This window comes from Saccharomyces cerevisiae, chromosome VII (genome assembly GCF_000146045.2).
Source record: "Saccharomyces cerevisiae S288C chromosome VII, complete sequence".
Lineage (NCBI taxonomy): Eukaryota > Fungi > Ascomycota > Saccharomycetes > Saccharomycetales > Saccharomycetaceae > Saccharomyces > Saccharomyces cerevisiae.
In genome coordinates, this window is record NC_001139.9 from 1024955 (window position 1) to 1039772 (window position 14818).

Here is a 14818-nt window from a genome sequence, read left to right on the forward strand (position 1 = left end):
TAATTTAGTTAATACATACACGATATATCGTCGCTTTTATTTTTTTTTTTCAAATACTTCTTCTTCCTAAAAGAGTTAAAAACTCTTCTCTTGTTTTATGAGCCCTAAACCCTCCAAGCATACAAGAAGTTACCGTAGAAGATCCCGTTTTTTGAATGCCTCTTGAAACCATGCACATATGAGAAGCTTCCATAACAACGGCTACACCTAATGGTTTTAGAATATCACTTAGGGCCATTGCAATTTGCTTTGTAAGTCTTTCTTGAACTTGGAGCCTTCTCGCATACATTTCTGCCAATCTGGCCAACTTACTTAACCCGATGACTTTTTTATTTGGTATATACCCGATATGAACCTTGCCGAAAAATGGCACCAAATGATGTTCACATAACGAGTAAATTTCAATATCACGAACAATAACCATTTCATCATGATCTTCTTCAAAGACAGCATTCTTAATGACATCGTCCATAATGTTCGTTTGGTAACCTTTAGTGAAATAAAGCATGGCTTTAGCGTATCTTTGTGGAGTATCTAGTAGACCTTCTCTGTTGACATCTTCACCCAGTTCGGTCAAAATTGTCTTGATAGCGCCTGAAATGCGTTGAATTCGTTCCTTTTCCTCCTCTTCAGTTTCCTCTGCACGTTGTCTTGTACCCACACTTGGCCAAGAAAACCCATCTCTCTCGACAGGAGGGTTTAAAGTGTATGGAGAGGTAGGTCTAATGTTTAACGGGGTTTCATGTCTTTCTATCTCTTGCACTAATTGGATGTTATGCATTTTGGGATGATTGAAAGTATTGGTTCTAACAAAAAATGAGTCACGCACGCACAATCACGATTGAGGATGGAGTCGTATAATATTTTATGAACGGATGCTATATCGATCAGACGGTTGGCACCGTAAAAATAAATGAAAGAAGTTAAAGAAGGGCAAATCAGTCGGATTATGTGATAAGTATGTAATAGACATGTTTGAAAATTAGGAGCATTAAAATATGCTTTTCATCCTACAGTTGTTCGGTCTTTTTTCTTTTCGGTGAGCGACACAGCTTTTCTACTAAGGCCGTACCGGGTCATCCAAATCCTAAATTTTCATGCGCTAATAGCGTTGAGGCTGGGTGATAATTCTGCCTACACCATGACAAAGAGGACATATATCTTCGTCCAACAGGAATCTGGTGCGTCCGGACCCTCTGCATTCACCACATAGCACGCCACCCAGGCGAGGATCCCCTGGTTGAACGTACAAGGGCCTATTACCCTGCCATGCGTTGGTGTACACGGGCATTGTATAGTTTGTGTAATATGTCGGTGCAGAAACAACGTTATTTTGAGGTGCAAACCTCCTCCAACACGACTTGCAAGATCGTCCATTCTTCAACTTGTAACCCGTATTTCCACACTTGGAACAGTAAAACCTGGGAGGGTATGTCCAGGGCAAGCTAGGATTCTGTTGTGGCCTCGGTGGAGGCCGTGGTTGGGAACTTGTAGGCGTATAAGAGTGTGAGTGAGCATATGTTTGGGATGAGGACGTTGCTGGCATTGTCGAGGGCCTTTGGTGGGGTCTTGATTGGTGCCCTTGCGCCAAGTTAGCTGCTGGTCTTGGTGGTCGTGGCGGTTGAGATTGCAATCTCTCCTCTTCCTTGATTACGTCCTCGTAGCTCGGCAGTTCATCATCATGCGTGTCTTTAGACATAACAGTATGGTTTATACTCGTTTTATGGGTATTTTTTGGGACTGCTTAGTTCTTGACTTGAAGCCTCTTTATTCCCTTGATGGAAGTGTCACTATTAAAGATGGAGGCGGAGGCTATACCGTAGAAAATGATATGTTTGTATGTTCTGCTCTCTTCCCTCTATTAAAAGGGGGAAAGAGAAAAATAAATGGAAAAAAGCGATTAAGCCATAGGGAAAACACTCTTGTGGTGGCAAAGCATCAGATAGGCAGGCAGGAGGAAATGGCAGTGAAGTGTCAAACCAAGCATACTTTCACTGGATTGATTTGAAAGTTAATGCTGAGTTTGAGATGTTTTAAAGAGGAACTGTGGTGATCGGTTATTTCTATTCGCTTTTGTGTGCGTCTTTTCATCGTTTGCAGCTGAACTTGTTGAGGCATTAGCCGCTGAGGAATTTTTTTCTGCCTCTATAAACTTGTTTATTATCACTAAAAACGTACCGTCTGTTATTTTGTACGGCCATGTGTGCGAAAAAGGACAAAGTGGTAGCGAAAGAGCAATATTGGGACGAAAAGGAGCAGAAAAGGAACTGCGTAGGGTCTTAAATAAAGCAAAACGTCTGAAGGATCTTGCGTACTCCTTACTAACCCATTGTTGTTTTCGACAGTCATAAAAAGAAGTTACCACGGTCTATTTCTCTCTTCTCGCTATTTATTCACAATTGGTGCAGAAAGAACATGGCACGAAATTTAAGGAATAGACGCGGTAGCGACGTTGAAGATGCAAGCAACGCAAAGGTTGGGTATGAAACACAGATTAAAGACGAAAATGGCATAATCCATACAACAACTCGCTCTTTGAGAAAAATAAACTACGCAGAAATTGAGAAAGTGTTTGATTTTTTGGAAGATGACCAGGTCATGGACAAAGATGAGACGCCCGTTGATGTTACTAGTGATGAACATCATAACAACAACCAGAAAGGCGATGATGAAGACGATGATGTTGATCTTGTATCACCGCACGAAAACGCCAGAACGAACGAAGAGCTTACTAATGAAAGGAACTTGAGAAAAAGAAAAGCGCATGATCCAGAAGAAGATGACGAAAGTTTTCATGAGGAAGATGTCGACGATGATGAAGAGGAGGAAGAAGCAGACGAATTTGAAGATGAGTATTTGGATGAAGACTCGAAGGATAACAACCGTCGGCGCAGAGCGGCCGATAGGAAATTTGTAGTACCAGACCCTGATGACGATGAAGAATACGATGAGGATGACGAAGAAGGAGACAGAATAAGCCATTCGGCTTCTTCTAAACGTTTGAAAAGGGCAAATTCTCGAAGAACAAGATCGTCACGTCACCCAGAAACTCCACCACCGGTAAGAAGAGCTTTAAGAAGTAGGACAAGACATTCGCGTACTTCAAATGAAGAAAATGACGATGAGAATGATAATAGCAGGAATGAAGCGTTAACTTTAGCTGATGAAATTAGAGAGTTACAGGAAGATAGTCCTATCAGGGAAAAAAGATTTCTTCGCGAAAGAACTAAGCCGGTAAATTACAAATTACCACCACCACTAACTGCTAGCAACGCAGAAGAATTTATAGATAAGAATAACAATGCACTTTCTTTTCATAACCCATCACCTGCACGGCGTGGTCGCGGTGGTTGGAATGCTAGTCAAAATTCTGGTCCCACAAGAAGGCTTTTTCCCACTGGTGGACCTTTTGGTGGCAATGACGTAACTACAATATTTGGTAAGAATACTAATTTTTACAACCAAGTCCCATCTGCATTCAGTGATAATAACAACAATAAATTAATACTGGATTCAGACTCTTCCGATGATGAGATATTACCTCTTGGCGTGACACCGAAAACAAAGAAAGAGAACACGCAAAAAAAGAAGAAGAAAAAACCAGAAATTGCAGACCTCGATCCATTAGGCGTAGACATGAATGTAAATTTTGACGATATAGGTGGTTTAGACAACTACATTGACCAATTAAAGGAAATGGTGGCCTTACCACTATTATACCCAGAATTGTATCAAAATTTTAATATCACGCCCCCAAGGGGTGTTCTTTTCCATGGTCCTCCTGGTACGGGTAAAACACTTATGGCAAGAGCGTTAGCAGCAAGTTGTTCTTCTGATGAAAGGAAGATCACATTTTTTATGCGTAAAGGTGCAGATATTTTATCCAAGTGGGTTGGTGAAGCTGAAAGACAACTCCGTTTGTTATTCGAAGAAGCTAAAAAACATCAACCTTCCATCATTTTTTTTGATGAAATCGACGGATTAGCGCCTGTGAGAAGTTCCAAACAAGAACAGATCCATGCTAGTATTGTTTCCACATTATTAGCGCTGATGGATGGTATGGACAATAGAGGCCAAGTCATTGTCATCGGAGCCACAAATCGACCCGATGCAGTGGATCCCGCATTAAGAAGGCCGGGAAGATTTGATAGAGAATTTTATTTTCCATTACCTGATGTTAAAGCACGTTTTAAAATTTTGCAAATTCAGACCAGGAAATGGAGTTCACCGTTGTCAACCAACTTCATTGATAAATTGGCTTTTTTGACCAAAGGATATGGTGGTGCTGATCTGAGGTCCCTATGCACTGAGGCTGCACTAATAAGTATACAAAGAAGCTTTCCTCAAATTTATAGGTCAAATGATAAACTCTTGGTGGACCCTTCTAAGATTAAAGTCAAAGTTAGCGATTTCATGTTAGCTTTGAAAAAAATTGTTCCGTCATCTGCGAGATCTACTGGTAGTTCTCCTCAGCCACTACCTGAATTAATCAAACCATTACTGGCAGATCAACTTAATAATTTAAAGAACAAGCTGGATTATATGCTGAACATTAAAGACACAACTTTTCAGAGAAACACATCATTGCTACAAAATTTCATCGATTATGAAGAATACAGTGGAGAGGAAGAAGAGCATGACAAATATGGAGGAAATGAAGATACATCCAGTTTTAGATCATATGAGTTTTTCGAATCGATGGCGGAATCACAAATTTGTAAACCTCGGTTATTAATAAATGGGCCCAAGGGAAATGGTCAACAATATGTCGGAGCCGCAATTTTAAATTATTTAGAAGAATTCAACGTCCAAAACCTGGACCTTGCCTCTTTGGTTTCGGAAAGTTCTAGGACTATTGAAGCTGCTGTAGTGCAAAGTTTTATGGAAGCAAAGAAAAGACAGCCCTCAGTTGTATTTATTCCTAATTTAGACATTTGGATCAACACTATTCCAGAAAACGTTATTTTAGTCTTATCAGGTTTGTTCAGATCTTTACAAAGCAATGAAAAAATTCTTCTATTATGCTTAGCTGAAAATCTTGATATATCTGAAGTTAAAAATGGTATTTTATCTGATTTTGCTTTTGATAAAAATATCTTTCAACTGCATAAACCATCCAAAGAGAATATAACGAGGTATTTTTCTAATTTAATTGAACTACTGAAAACAAAGCCAAGTGATATTCCCATGAAAAAGAGAAGAGTCAAACCGTTACCTGAATTACAAAAAGTAACTTCAAACGCAGCTCCAACAAATTTTGATGAAAATGGTGAGCCACTGTCTGAAAAAGTGGTATTAAGAAGGAAGTTGAAATCTTTTCAACACCAAGATATGAGATTGAAAAATGTGTTAAAAATCAAACTCTCAGGCTTGATGGATCTTTTTAAAAACAGATATAAAAGGTTTAGAAAACCACCTATTGATGATGCCTTCTTGGTTCATCTTTTCGAACCAGAGACAAGCAATGATCCCAATTGGCAACCTGCATATATAAAAGATGAGAACATGATTCTGGAGGTTTCAACAGGGCGAAAGTTTTTTAACATGGATTTGGATATTGTCGAAGAGAGACTTTGGAATGGCTATTACTCAGAACCAAAACAGTTTTTAAAAGACATTGAACTGATATACAGGGATGCAAATACCATTGGGGACAGAGAACGTGTCATTAAGGCCTCTGAGATGTTTGCCAACGCGCAAATGGGTATCGAAGAAATTTCAACCCCGGATTTTATTCAAGAGTGTAAAGCTACTCGCCAAAGGGATTTGGAAAGGCAGGAACTTTTCTTAGAAGATGAAGAGAAAAGAGCTGCAATGGAATTAGAAGCCAAAGAACAGAGTCAAGAAAATATACTGCAAGAACCTGATTTAAAGGATAACAAGGCTAATGAGTTTGGTGTAGCTGCTGGTAATCAATTGCAAGCTCAGCTGCAAACAACTATCAATACAGCCTCTATCGTTAATAACAGCGAGGTCCCTCAACCAATTGATACCAACCTGTATAAAAAGGAGATTCCTGCGGCAATTCCCTCTGCAGTAGATAAAGAAAAAGCGGTCATCCCTGAGGATAGCGGTGCAAATGAAGAATACACAACGGAACTGATACAGGCCACTTGCACGTCAGAGATAACCACCGATGATGATGAAAGGGCCAGAAAAGAACCAAAAGAGAATGAAGACTCTTTGCAAACGCAGGTTACGGAAGAAAACTTCAGCAAAATAGACGCTAATACTAATAATATAAATCACGTAAAGGAAATTCAATCGGTTAACAAACCAAATTCCCTCCACGAAACGGTAGAAAAAAGGGAACGAAGTCCGATACCAAAAGAGGTTGTGGAACCGGAGCAAGGGAAGAAGAGCGACAAGGAGCTTATTTTGACGCCCGAACAAATAAAAAAAGTATCTGCATGCTTAATCGAACACTGTCAGAATTTTACGGTTTCTCAATTAGAAGATGTTCATTCGTCCGTTGCAAAAATAATATGGAAAAGTAAATCAGCATGGGATAAAACAGGAACTGTCGATGAAATAATAAAATTTTTATCTGAATAAGCAGGAGTCCATAATGTTTATATAATTCTTAAATGTAGTTAGTTCATATACATGAATGTGCACTTTTCTTGAAAAGAAATAGATTTAAAACCACACCTTGTATATATATTATGCTTTTTTCCACTACTTTATTTTAACAGTCACTGTTCTGGCATACGTTTCGGGTAATGACCGAGAATGGAATATGTATTGAACATATTGAAATTAAACATGTTCATAATATCTTCTAACACCATTGGAATTGTGAGAAGTAGATCCGTACCATCAATAGCCGGCTCAAGATGTCAACTGAATACTCTGCTGATTCATCTAAATCATTTATGATTGCAATGCAATCTATGATTGATACTTCACAAACCTTTAATCTAGATAGATCGAAAATCTCTTTACCAGATTTTGATGACGAGCTAAAAAAAGTCCAAAAGGATGAACAAAATCAAAGAACTGAACTAACTGTTCTCTCACAAGATAGAAATGATTGGGATGATATATTTGAGGAGTTTAAAGACATTTCATTTGCTCAACTGCAATCTATAATTGATTCATACAAAACAAAGAATGCAGTTGCAGTATATAAAAAAATTGGAAAACTAATCAATGAAGCTGAAACGACACTAAGCAGCAATGTATTATTAGAAACTGTACTGCAAATGGTTTATAAACATCAAAAGCAAGAGTTAGAGAAAGAATTGTTGGATTTTTTAGGAACAGGGAATATAGACCTTGTTTCTCTGTTACTTCAGCATAGAAGAATGATCGTTGCTACACCTATAGAAACGACGATTCTGCTAATAAAAAATGCGGTCAATTCAACGCCAGAGTTCCTGACACAGCAAGATATCAGGAATCAAGTTTTGAAAAGTGCAGAGGATGCCAAGAATAGGAAATTAAATCCCGCCACTAAAATAATCAAGTACCCACACGTCTTCAGAAAATATGAAGCAGGATCCACTACAGCTATGGCCTTTGCCGGTCAAAAATTCACTTTGCCAGTAGGGACTACAAGGATGTCGTACAATACCCATGAAGAAATTATAATTCCGGCAGCAGATCAGGCATCCAACAAGAACTATCTCTATACAAAACTATTGAAAATAAGTGATTTGGATCATTTTTGCAAGACTGTATTTCCCTATGAAACTTTAAACCAAATACAATCCCTTGTTTACCCCGTAGCTTATAAAACAAATGAAAATATGCTAATTTGTGCACCTACTGGTGCAGGTAAAACAGACATTGCATTACTGACAATAATTAATACAATAAAACAATTCTCCGTGGTCAACGGGGAAAATGAAATTGATATTCAATATGATGATTTTAAAGTTATTTATGTTGCCCCTTTGAAAGCACTCGCTGCTGAAATCGTCGACAAGTTTAGTAAGAAATTGGCGCCTTTTAATATACAAGTAAGGGAGTTAACAGGCGATATGCAATTGACAAAGGCGGAAATTTTAGCCACTCAAGTAATAGTCACAACCCCTGAGAAATGGGACGTTGTCACCCGTAAAGCAAACGGCGACAACGATTTGGTTTCAAAGGTCAAATTACTAATTATTGATGAAGTTCATTTACTGCACGAAGATAGAGGTTCGGTTATTGAAACTTTAGTTGCACGTACCTTGAGACAGGTAGAAAGCTCTCAATCAATGATTCGTATTATCGGTCTATCAGCTACATTACCCAATTTTATGGATGTAGCAGATTTCTTAGGAGTAAATAGACAGATCGGAATGTTCTATTTTGATCAATCATTCCGTCCAAAGCCTCTAGAGCAGCAACTTTTGGGCTGTAGAGGTAAGGCAGGTAGTAGACAAAGTAAAGAGAATATCGATAAAGTCGCTTACGACAAATTGAGTGAAATGATTCAAAGAGGGTACCAGGTAATGGTATTTGTCCACTCAAGAAAGGAAACTGTTAAAAGTGCAAGAAACTTTATCAAACTAGCAGAATCTAACCACGAAGTTGACCTTTTTGCACCTGACCCTATCGAAAAGGATAAATATTCTAGAAGTTTAGTGAAGAACAGAGACAAGGATATGAAGGAGATTTTTCAATTTGGTTTTGGTATCCATCATGCTGGTATGGCCCGTTCAGATAGAAATCTTACTGAAAAAATGTTTAAAGACGGTGCTATCAAGGTACTGTGTTGTACTGCAACATTAGCATGGGGTGTTAATTTACCTGCTGATTGTGTTATCATCAAGGGTACACAAGTATATGATTCTAAAAAGGGTGGATTCATAGATCTAGGTATTTCAGATGTTATTCAGATTTTTGGCAGGGGTGGTAGGCCGGGCTTCGGTTCCGCAAATGGTACGGGTATTTTATGTACTTCCAATGATCGTCTGGATCATTATGTTTCCTTAATTACTCAACAACACCCTATCGAATCTAGATTCGGTTCCAAGTTGGTTGATAACCTGAACGCCGAAATTTCATTGGGGAGCGTGACAAATGTAGATGAAGCAATCGAATGGCTTGGTTACACATACATGTTTGTTCGTATGAGAAAAAATCCTTTTACTTACGGTATTGATTGGGAGGAAATTGCAAATGACCCGCAATTATATGAACGGAGGAGAAAAATGATCGTAGTAGCTGCAAGGCGATTACATGCTCTCCAAATGATTGTGTTCGATGAAGTGTCAATGCATTTCATTGCAAAGGATTTGGGCAGGGTGTCCTCTGATTTTTATCTTTTGAACGAATCCGTCGAGATATTCAATCAAATGTGTGATCCCAGAGCCACCGAAGCTGATGTATTGTCCATGATCAGTATGAGCAGTGAATTTGACGGTATAAAATTTAGAGAAGAAGAATCCAAGGAGTTGAAGAGACTTTCTGATGAATCTGTTGAGTGCCAGATTGGAAGCCAACTTGACACCCCTCAAGGTAAAGCAAACGTGCTATTACAGGCTTATATTTCCCAGACTAGAATTTTTGACTCAGCACTATCATCCGATTCGAATTATGTTGCTCAGAACTCTGTTAGAATTTGTAGAGCATTGTTTTTAATAGGTGTCAATAGAAGATGGGGTAAATTTTCAAACGTCATGCTAAATATTTGCAAATCTATTGAAAAGAGGCTCTGGGCCTTTGATCACCCTCTCTGTCAGTTTGATTTGCCTGAAAATATTATCAGACGCATCAGAGATACTAAACCTTCCATGGAGCATCTTTTAGAATTAGAGGCAGATGAGCTCGGAGAGCTGGTGCATAATAAGAAGGCCGGGTCTAGGTTATATAAAATATTGAGCCGATTTCCAAAGATTAATATAGAAGCTGAGATTTTCCCCATTACAACAAATGTAATGAGGATACATATTGCATTAGGTCCAGACTTTGTATGGGATTCCCGGATACATGGTGATGCACAGTTTTTTTGGGTTTTCGTTGAAGAATCTGATAAGTCGCAAATCCTTCATTTTGAAAAGTTCATCTTAAACAGAAGGCAGTTGAATAATCAGCATGAAATGGACTTCATGATCCCATTGTCAGACCCTTTGCCTCCGCAGGTTGTCGTAAAGGTTGTGTCGGATACTTGGATTGGCTGTGAATCGACCCATGCCATCTCTTTTCAACATTTAATCAGACCATTTAACGAAACTTTACAGACAAAATTGTTGAAGTTACGTCCTCTACCTACATCAGCCCTCCAGAATCCTTTAATTGAGTCAATTTATCCTTTCAAGTATTTCAATCCCATGCAAACTATGACATTTTATACACTTTACAATACCAATGAGAATGCGTTTGTTGGCTCGCCTACAGGTTCTGGTAAAACGATTGTGGCTGAATTGGCTATATGGCATGCCTTCAAAACATTTCCTGGGAAAAAGATTGTTTATATCGCACCAATGAAAGCATTAGTACGTGAAAGGGTTGATGACTGGAGAAAGAAAATAACACCAGTGACCGGAGATAAAGTTGTAGAGTTAACCGGTGATTCTTTGCCAGATCCTAAAGATGTGCATGATGCCACCATTGTTATTACAACTCCAGAAAAGTTTGATGGTATTTCCCGTAATTGGCAAACTCGTAAGTTTGTTCAAGATGTATCTTTAATTATCATGGATGAAATTCATTTGTTGGCTAGTGATCGTGGTCCTATCTTAGAAATGATTGTTAGTCGTATGAATTATATTTCCTCTCAAACCAAGCAACCGGTCAGACTGCTAGGTATGTCAACTGCTGTTTCAAACGCCTACGACATGGCTGGCTGGTTGGGAGTTAAGGACCACGGACTGTATAACTTCCCGTCAAGCGTCCGTCCGGTTCCATTGAAAATGTACATTGATGGATTTCCAGATAATTTGGCATTCTGTCCTCTGATGAAAACAATGAACAAACCTGTGTTTATGGCCATTAAACAACATTCACCTGATAAACCAGCATTAATATTTGTTGCATCGCGTAGACAAACTAGACTAACGGCTTTAGACTTGATCCACTTATGTGGAATGGAAGATAATCCACGTAGGTTTTTGAATATAGACGATGAGGAGGAACTGCAATATTACTTATCACAGGTCACTGACGACACTTTAAAGTTATCACTCCAGTTCGGTATTGGATTGCATCATGCAGGTCTAGTGCAAAAAGATCGTTCTATTTCTCATCAGTTGTTTCAAAAAAACAAAATTCAGATTCTGATCGCTACATCAACCCTAGCGTGGGGTGTCAATTTGCCAGCTCACTTGGTTATCATCAAAGGTACACAATTTTTTGATGCAAAAATTGAAGGATATAGAGATATGGATTTAACAGATATCTTGCAAATGATGGGGAGAGCTGGTAGACCGGCTTATGACACTACAGGTACTGCTATCGTTTATACAAAAGAGTCCAAAAAAATGTTTTATAAACATTTCCTAAACGTTGGTTTTCCTGTCGAGTCCTCCTTGCACAAGGTATTAGATGATCATTTAGGTGCAGAAATAACGTCAGGTAGCATAACTAATAAGCAAGAAGCGTTAGATTTTTTGAGTTGGACATTTTTGTTTCGTAGAGCGCATCATAACCCGACATATTATGGCATTGAAGATGATACAAGTACAGCAGGAGTCAGTGAACATTTGAGTTCTTTGATAGATAGCACATTAGAAAATCTGCGAGAATCACAATGTGTTTTATTACATGGAGATGATATTGTTGCTACGCCATTCTTAAGTATATCCTCATACTACTATATTTCACATTTAACGATACGCCAATTATTGAAACAGATACATGATCATGCGACTTTTCAAGAGGTATTACGATGGTTATCGTTGGCTGTTGAGTATAATGAATTGCCTGTAAGAGGTGGTGAAATTATCATGAATGAAGAAATGTCGCAGCAATCGAGGTACTCCGTTGAAAGCACTTTTACCGATGAATTCGAATTACCGATGTGGGATCCACATGTAAAAACATTTTTATTACTTCAAGCTCATTTAAGCCGTGTAGATTTACCGATTGCAGATTATATCCAGGATACCGTATCAGTTTTGGATCAATCTCTACGTATTCTACAGGCTTATATTGATGTCGCCAGTGAATTGGGTTACTTTCATACGGTATTGACCATGATAAAGATGATGCAATGCATAAAGCAAGGGTATTGGTATGAAGACGATCCTGTTAGTGTACTTCCAGGATTACAACTGAGAAGAATCAAAGATTACACTTTTAGCGAGCAGGGGTTCATTGAAATGACGCCGCAGCAAAAGAAGAAAAAGCTGTTAACCTTGGAGGAAATAGGAAGGTTTGGATATAAGAAATTATTAAATGTTTTTGATCAACTAACTTTTGGAATGACAGAAAGCGAAGATACGAAAAAACGTTTCGTCAGTGTCTGCCAAAGATTACCGGTTTTAGAAGGCATGAAATTTGAAGAACAGGAAAATAACGAGGTGTTAACATTTTATAGCAAGCACCTTTCTAGTAAGCATAATAATGGGTTTGAAGTATATTGTGATAAATTCCCTAAGATACAAAAAGAACTATGGTTTTTAATTGGACACAAAGGCGATGAACTGCTGATGATTAAAAGGTGTCAACCAAAACAAATGAATAAAGAGGTCATAATACATTGTGATCTATTTATTCCCGAAGAAATTCGTGGCGAAGAATTGCAATTTTCCCTTATTAATGACGCTTTAGGATTACGTTATGATATGGTCCATAAACTAATCTCTTAGTGAGACACAATTAAAACAACAATTATTTTGTGAAAGATAACAGTGGAAATCTATCTAGTATACATCTTCGTATATATTTTCTTACATAACGCATTTAGAATTTTTTTACTCAAAAAAGTCATCCTTTTCATCTTCTCCCACAACTTGATCCAATTCTTTTCTATCCTGTGTAGGTGATACTTGTGATCCATCCTCATGATCTTTATCAGGTGATAATGTTAATCCGATGGAATCTTCATCCAATTTCTTTCCCTTCAATATCTCTTCGAAAGATACGTTTAAGGTGTTCGCATCCATTCTTTCAGCTACTAATTTAAGAAATTGTTCTCTTCTAAGATTTGTCAATTCTACGCCCTTTGGGTCTGTAGATGGTGTATCATTCGGATATAGTGCAATATACTTTTCAGTTTTGGGAAAATTTATCACGTAACATAATTCAATTTTAGTGGCTCTCAACTTTTGTTGTAAATCTTTATCATCTGCGCCAGATTCTTTTATTTTCTTCAATAATCTGTTATATTTTCTCAATGCTTTTTTTTTTTCAAAGAATCTCACCATATGATATTTTTTAGCGTTGGCTTTAATCTTATTCTTGAGTTCATTATTCTGCAATTCCAACCGTAAAGCTTGCAAATTTCTTTCCTTTTCTATTATTACTGTGGATGGAAGTATATCTTTCTTCTTTTTTAATAACCTCTCTAAATCTCTTATTCTTCTTTTAATTTTGTTTGTTCCTGCATCCATTATCTGGGACATCTCTAGAGATGACCCAAGAGCCTTGCTTCTCTTCCTCTGTAATTTAGCCATTGATTGATTAGGTTTATTGAATGATATAAGTAAAATAACTAAGTCACGATATTTGTTTTATGTATTGTTTAATTGTAGAGATGAGATGAGTATGAAAATTTTTTTGAATGTGTTTTTCTTAGTGCTCCGGCATAGGGTACCGCAGAAATTAAAGGAATACATATTTTTGAGCTTCAAGCACTTTTTATAATCTTAGCGTACTTATCTTTATATTCATCTGCAGAGTAACCGAGAAAGCCGTGATATGTGTCTTTTCTCCTTTTTTTTTTGGCTTTCCATAACTTTTTCTTCCAGTTGAGATAAATTTATTGAAGCCTGTGAGTCTTGATTAATGACGGCAAATCCAGGTCTAGGTTTAAATCCCAACTTAGATGTTTCTAGCTCTTGCAACCAGCGGGGATCTTTTGTTATGGAGTATTCAAATCCACGTATTGTATCCAATGGCCTTTCATTTCTTGCTCTTGTAGGATTTGAAATATCAGGTGTTTTTATATTCCTACCAAATGTATCCTTCATGGATTTCAAATTTCCATCTTTATCGTAAATAACATAACCATTGCAAGTTGAGTTTTCTGTTAACGGATGTATCTTCTGTAAGTTAGAGAAAGTGGCTTCTTCAAAAGGCTGGGCTTCTTGAACAGCCTCGAGGATTGGAGCGGCCAAAGAAGAAGAGCGTAATTTAATTCTTGATGTATCATCATCCTTTTCTATCTTATCTGAACTTTCGAAATGTTGCATTTTTTGATAAACTATGATTTTAGAGCACTTCAGATATTACTTTAGGAAACTTTTGCTTTAATATTCTTAACATTATAAAATTGACGACAGCATCACACTTTTGAGTGCGTCACAAATGCATATAAATGAAAAAAGGTAACTTAGTTGAGGAAAAAATAGACACAAATTAAAATTTTGATATAATTATAGTAATAAAACTACATAAATCATATTATATTTATCAAGACAAACAGGTTACTATAGGGAAAAAGATTAAATTTTGAGTAAGAATTTGCTTTTGTAAAGGAAAAGAGCAACCAGTATGAAAAATGCATATTAGGGAACCTTTTCTGCTATTGTCCTTTATGTTTTAACCTCTGTGATTTCCAATCAGACTGGAAAAATACAAGCTTTAAATACTCGAGCACAAAGACAACAATTATTGTGTTTAATCAGTGAGTTGGGCTATATTAATGGAACTCAAATAATATGCACTTTTCATCTTACTGCAAAAGTGCACATTCACACACCACGTCCATCGTTTAAGGATATGA

General features: G+C 37.5%; 6 protein-coding genes across 6 annotated transcripts; 2 read left to right on the plus strand and 4 right to left on the minus strand.

Moving 5' to 3' along the window:
* Window positions 1-49: 49 nt before the first annotated feature.
* FOL2 (GTP cyclohydrolase I) lies at window positions 50-781 on the minus strand (the record flags this gene model as incomplete). The annotated part of the gene is made up of 1 exon (NM_001181396.1): window positions 50-781. The coding sequence occupies one exon, from the start codon at window positions 779-781 to the stop codon at window positions 50-52; it is 732 nt and encodes a 243-aa protein (NP_011783.1).
* A 321-nt stretch (window positions 782-1102) lies between these two features.
* HUA1 (Hua1p) lies at window positions 1103-1699 on the minus strand (the record flags this gene model as incomplete). The annotated part of the gene is made up of 1 exon (NM_001181397.3): window positions 1103-1699. The coding sequence occupies one exon, from the start codon at window positions 1697-1699 to the stop codon at window positions 1103-1105; it is 597 nt and encodes a 198-aa protein (NP_011784.3).
* Window positions 1700-2415: 716 nt separating this feature from the next.
* YTA7 (chromatin segregase YTA7) lies at window positions 2416-6555 on the plus strand (the record flags this gene model as incomplete). Its single annotated transcript, NM_001181399.1, has 1 exon — window positions 2416-6555. One exon carries the CDS (start codon window positions 2416-2418, stop codon window positions 6553-6555), a length of 4140 nt encoding a protein of 1379 aa, NP_011786.1.
* Window positions 6556-6836: 281 nt separating this feature from the next.
* Window positions 6837-12740, plus strand: SLH1 (RNA helicase; the record flags this gene model as incomplete). Its single annotated transcript, NM_001181400.4, has 1 exon — window positions 6837-12740. One exon carries the CDS (start codon window positions 6837-6839, stop codon window positions 12738-12740), a length of 5904 nt encoding a protein of 1967 aa, NP_011787.4.
* Window positions 12741-12845: 105 nt separating this feature from the next.
* On the minus strand, window positions 12846-13547 carry EFG1 (Efg1p; the record flags this gene model as incomplete). Its single annotated transcript, NM_001184474.3, has 1 exon — window positions 12846-13547. One exon carries the CDS (start codon window positions 13545-13547, stop codon window positions 12846-12848), a length of 702 nt encoding a protein of 233 aa, NP_076891.4.
* Window positions 13548-13760: 213 nt separating this feature from the next.
* Window positions 13761-14285, minus strand: YGR273C (uncharacterized protein; the record flags this gene model as incomplete). Its single annotated transcript, NM_001181402.1, has 1 exon — window positions 13761-14285. One exon carries the CDS (start codon window positions 14283-14285, stop codon window positions 13761-13763), a length of 525 nt encoding a protein of 174 aa, NP_011789.1.
* Between the last annotated feature and the right edge of the window lie 533 nt (window positions 14286-14818).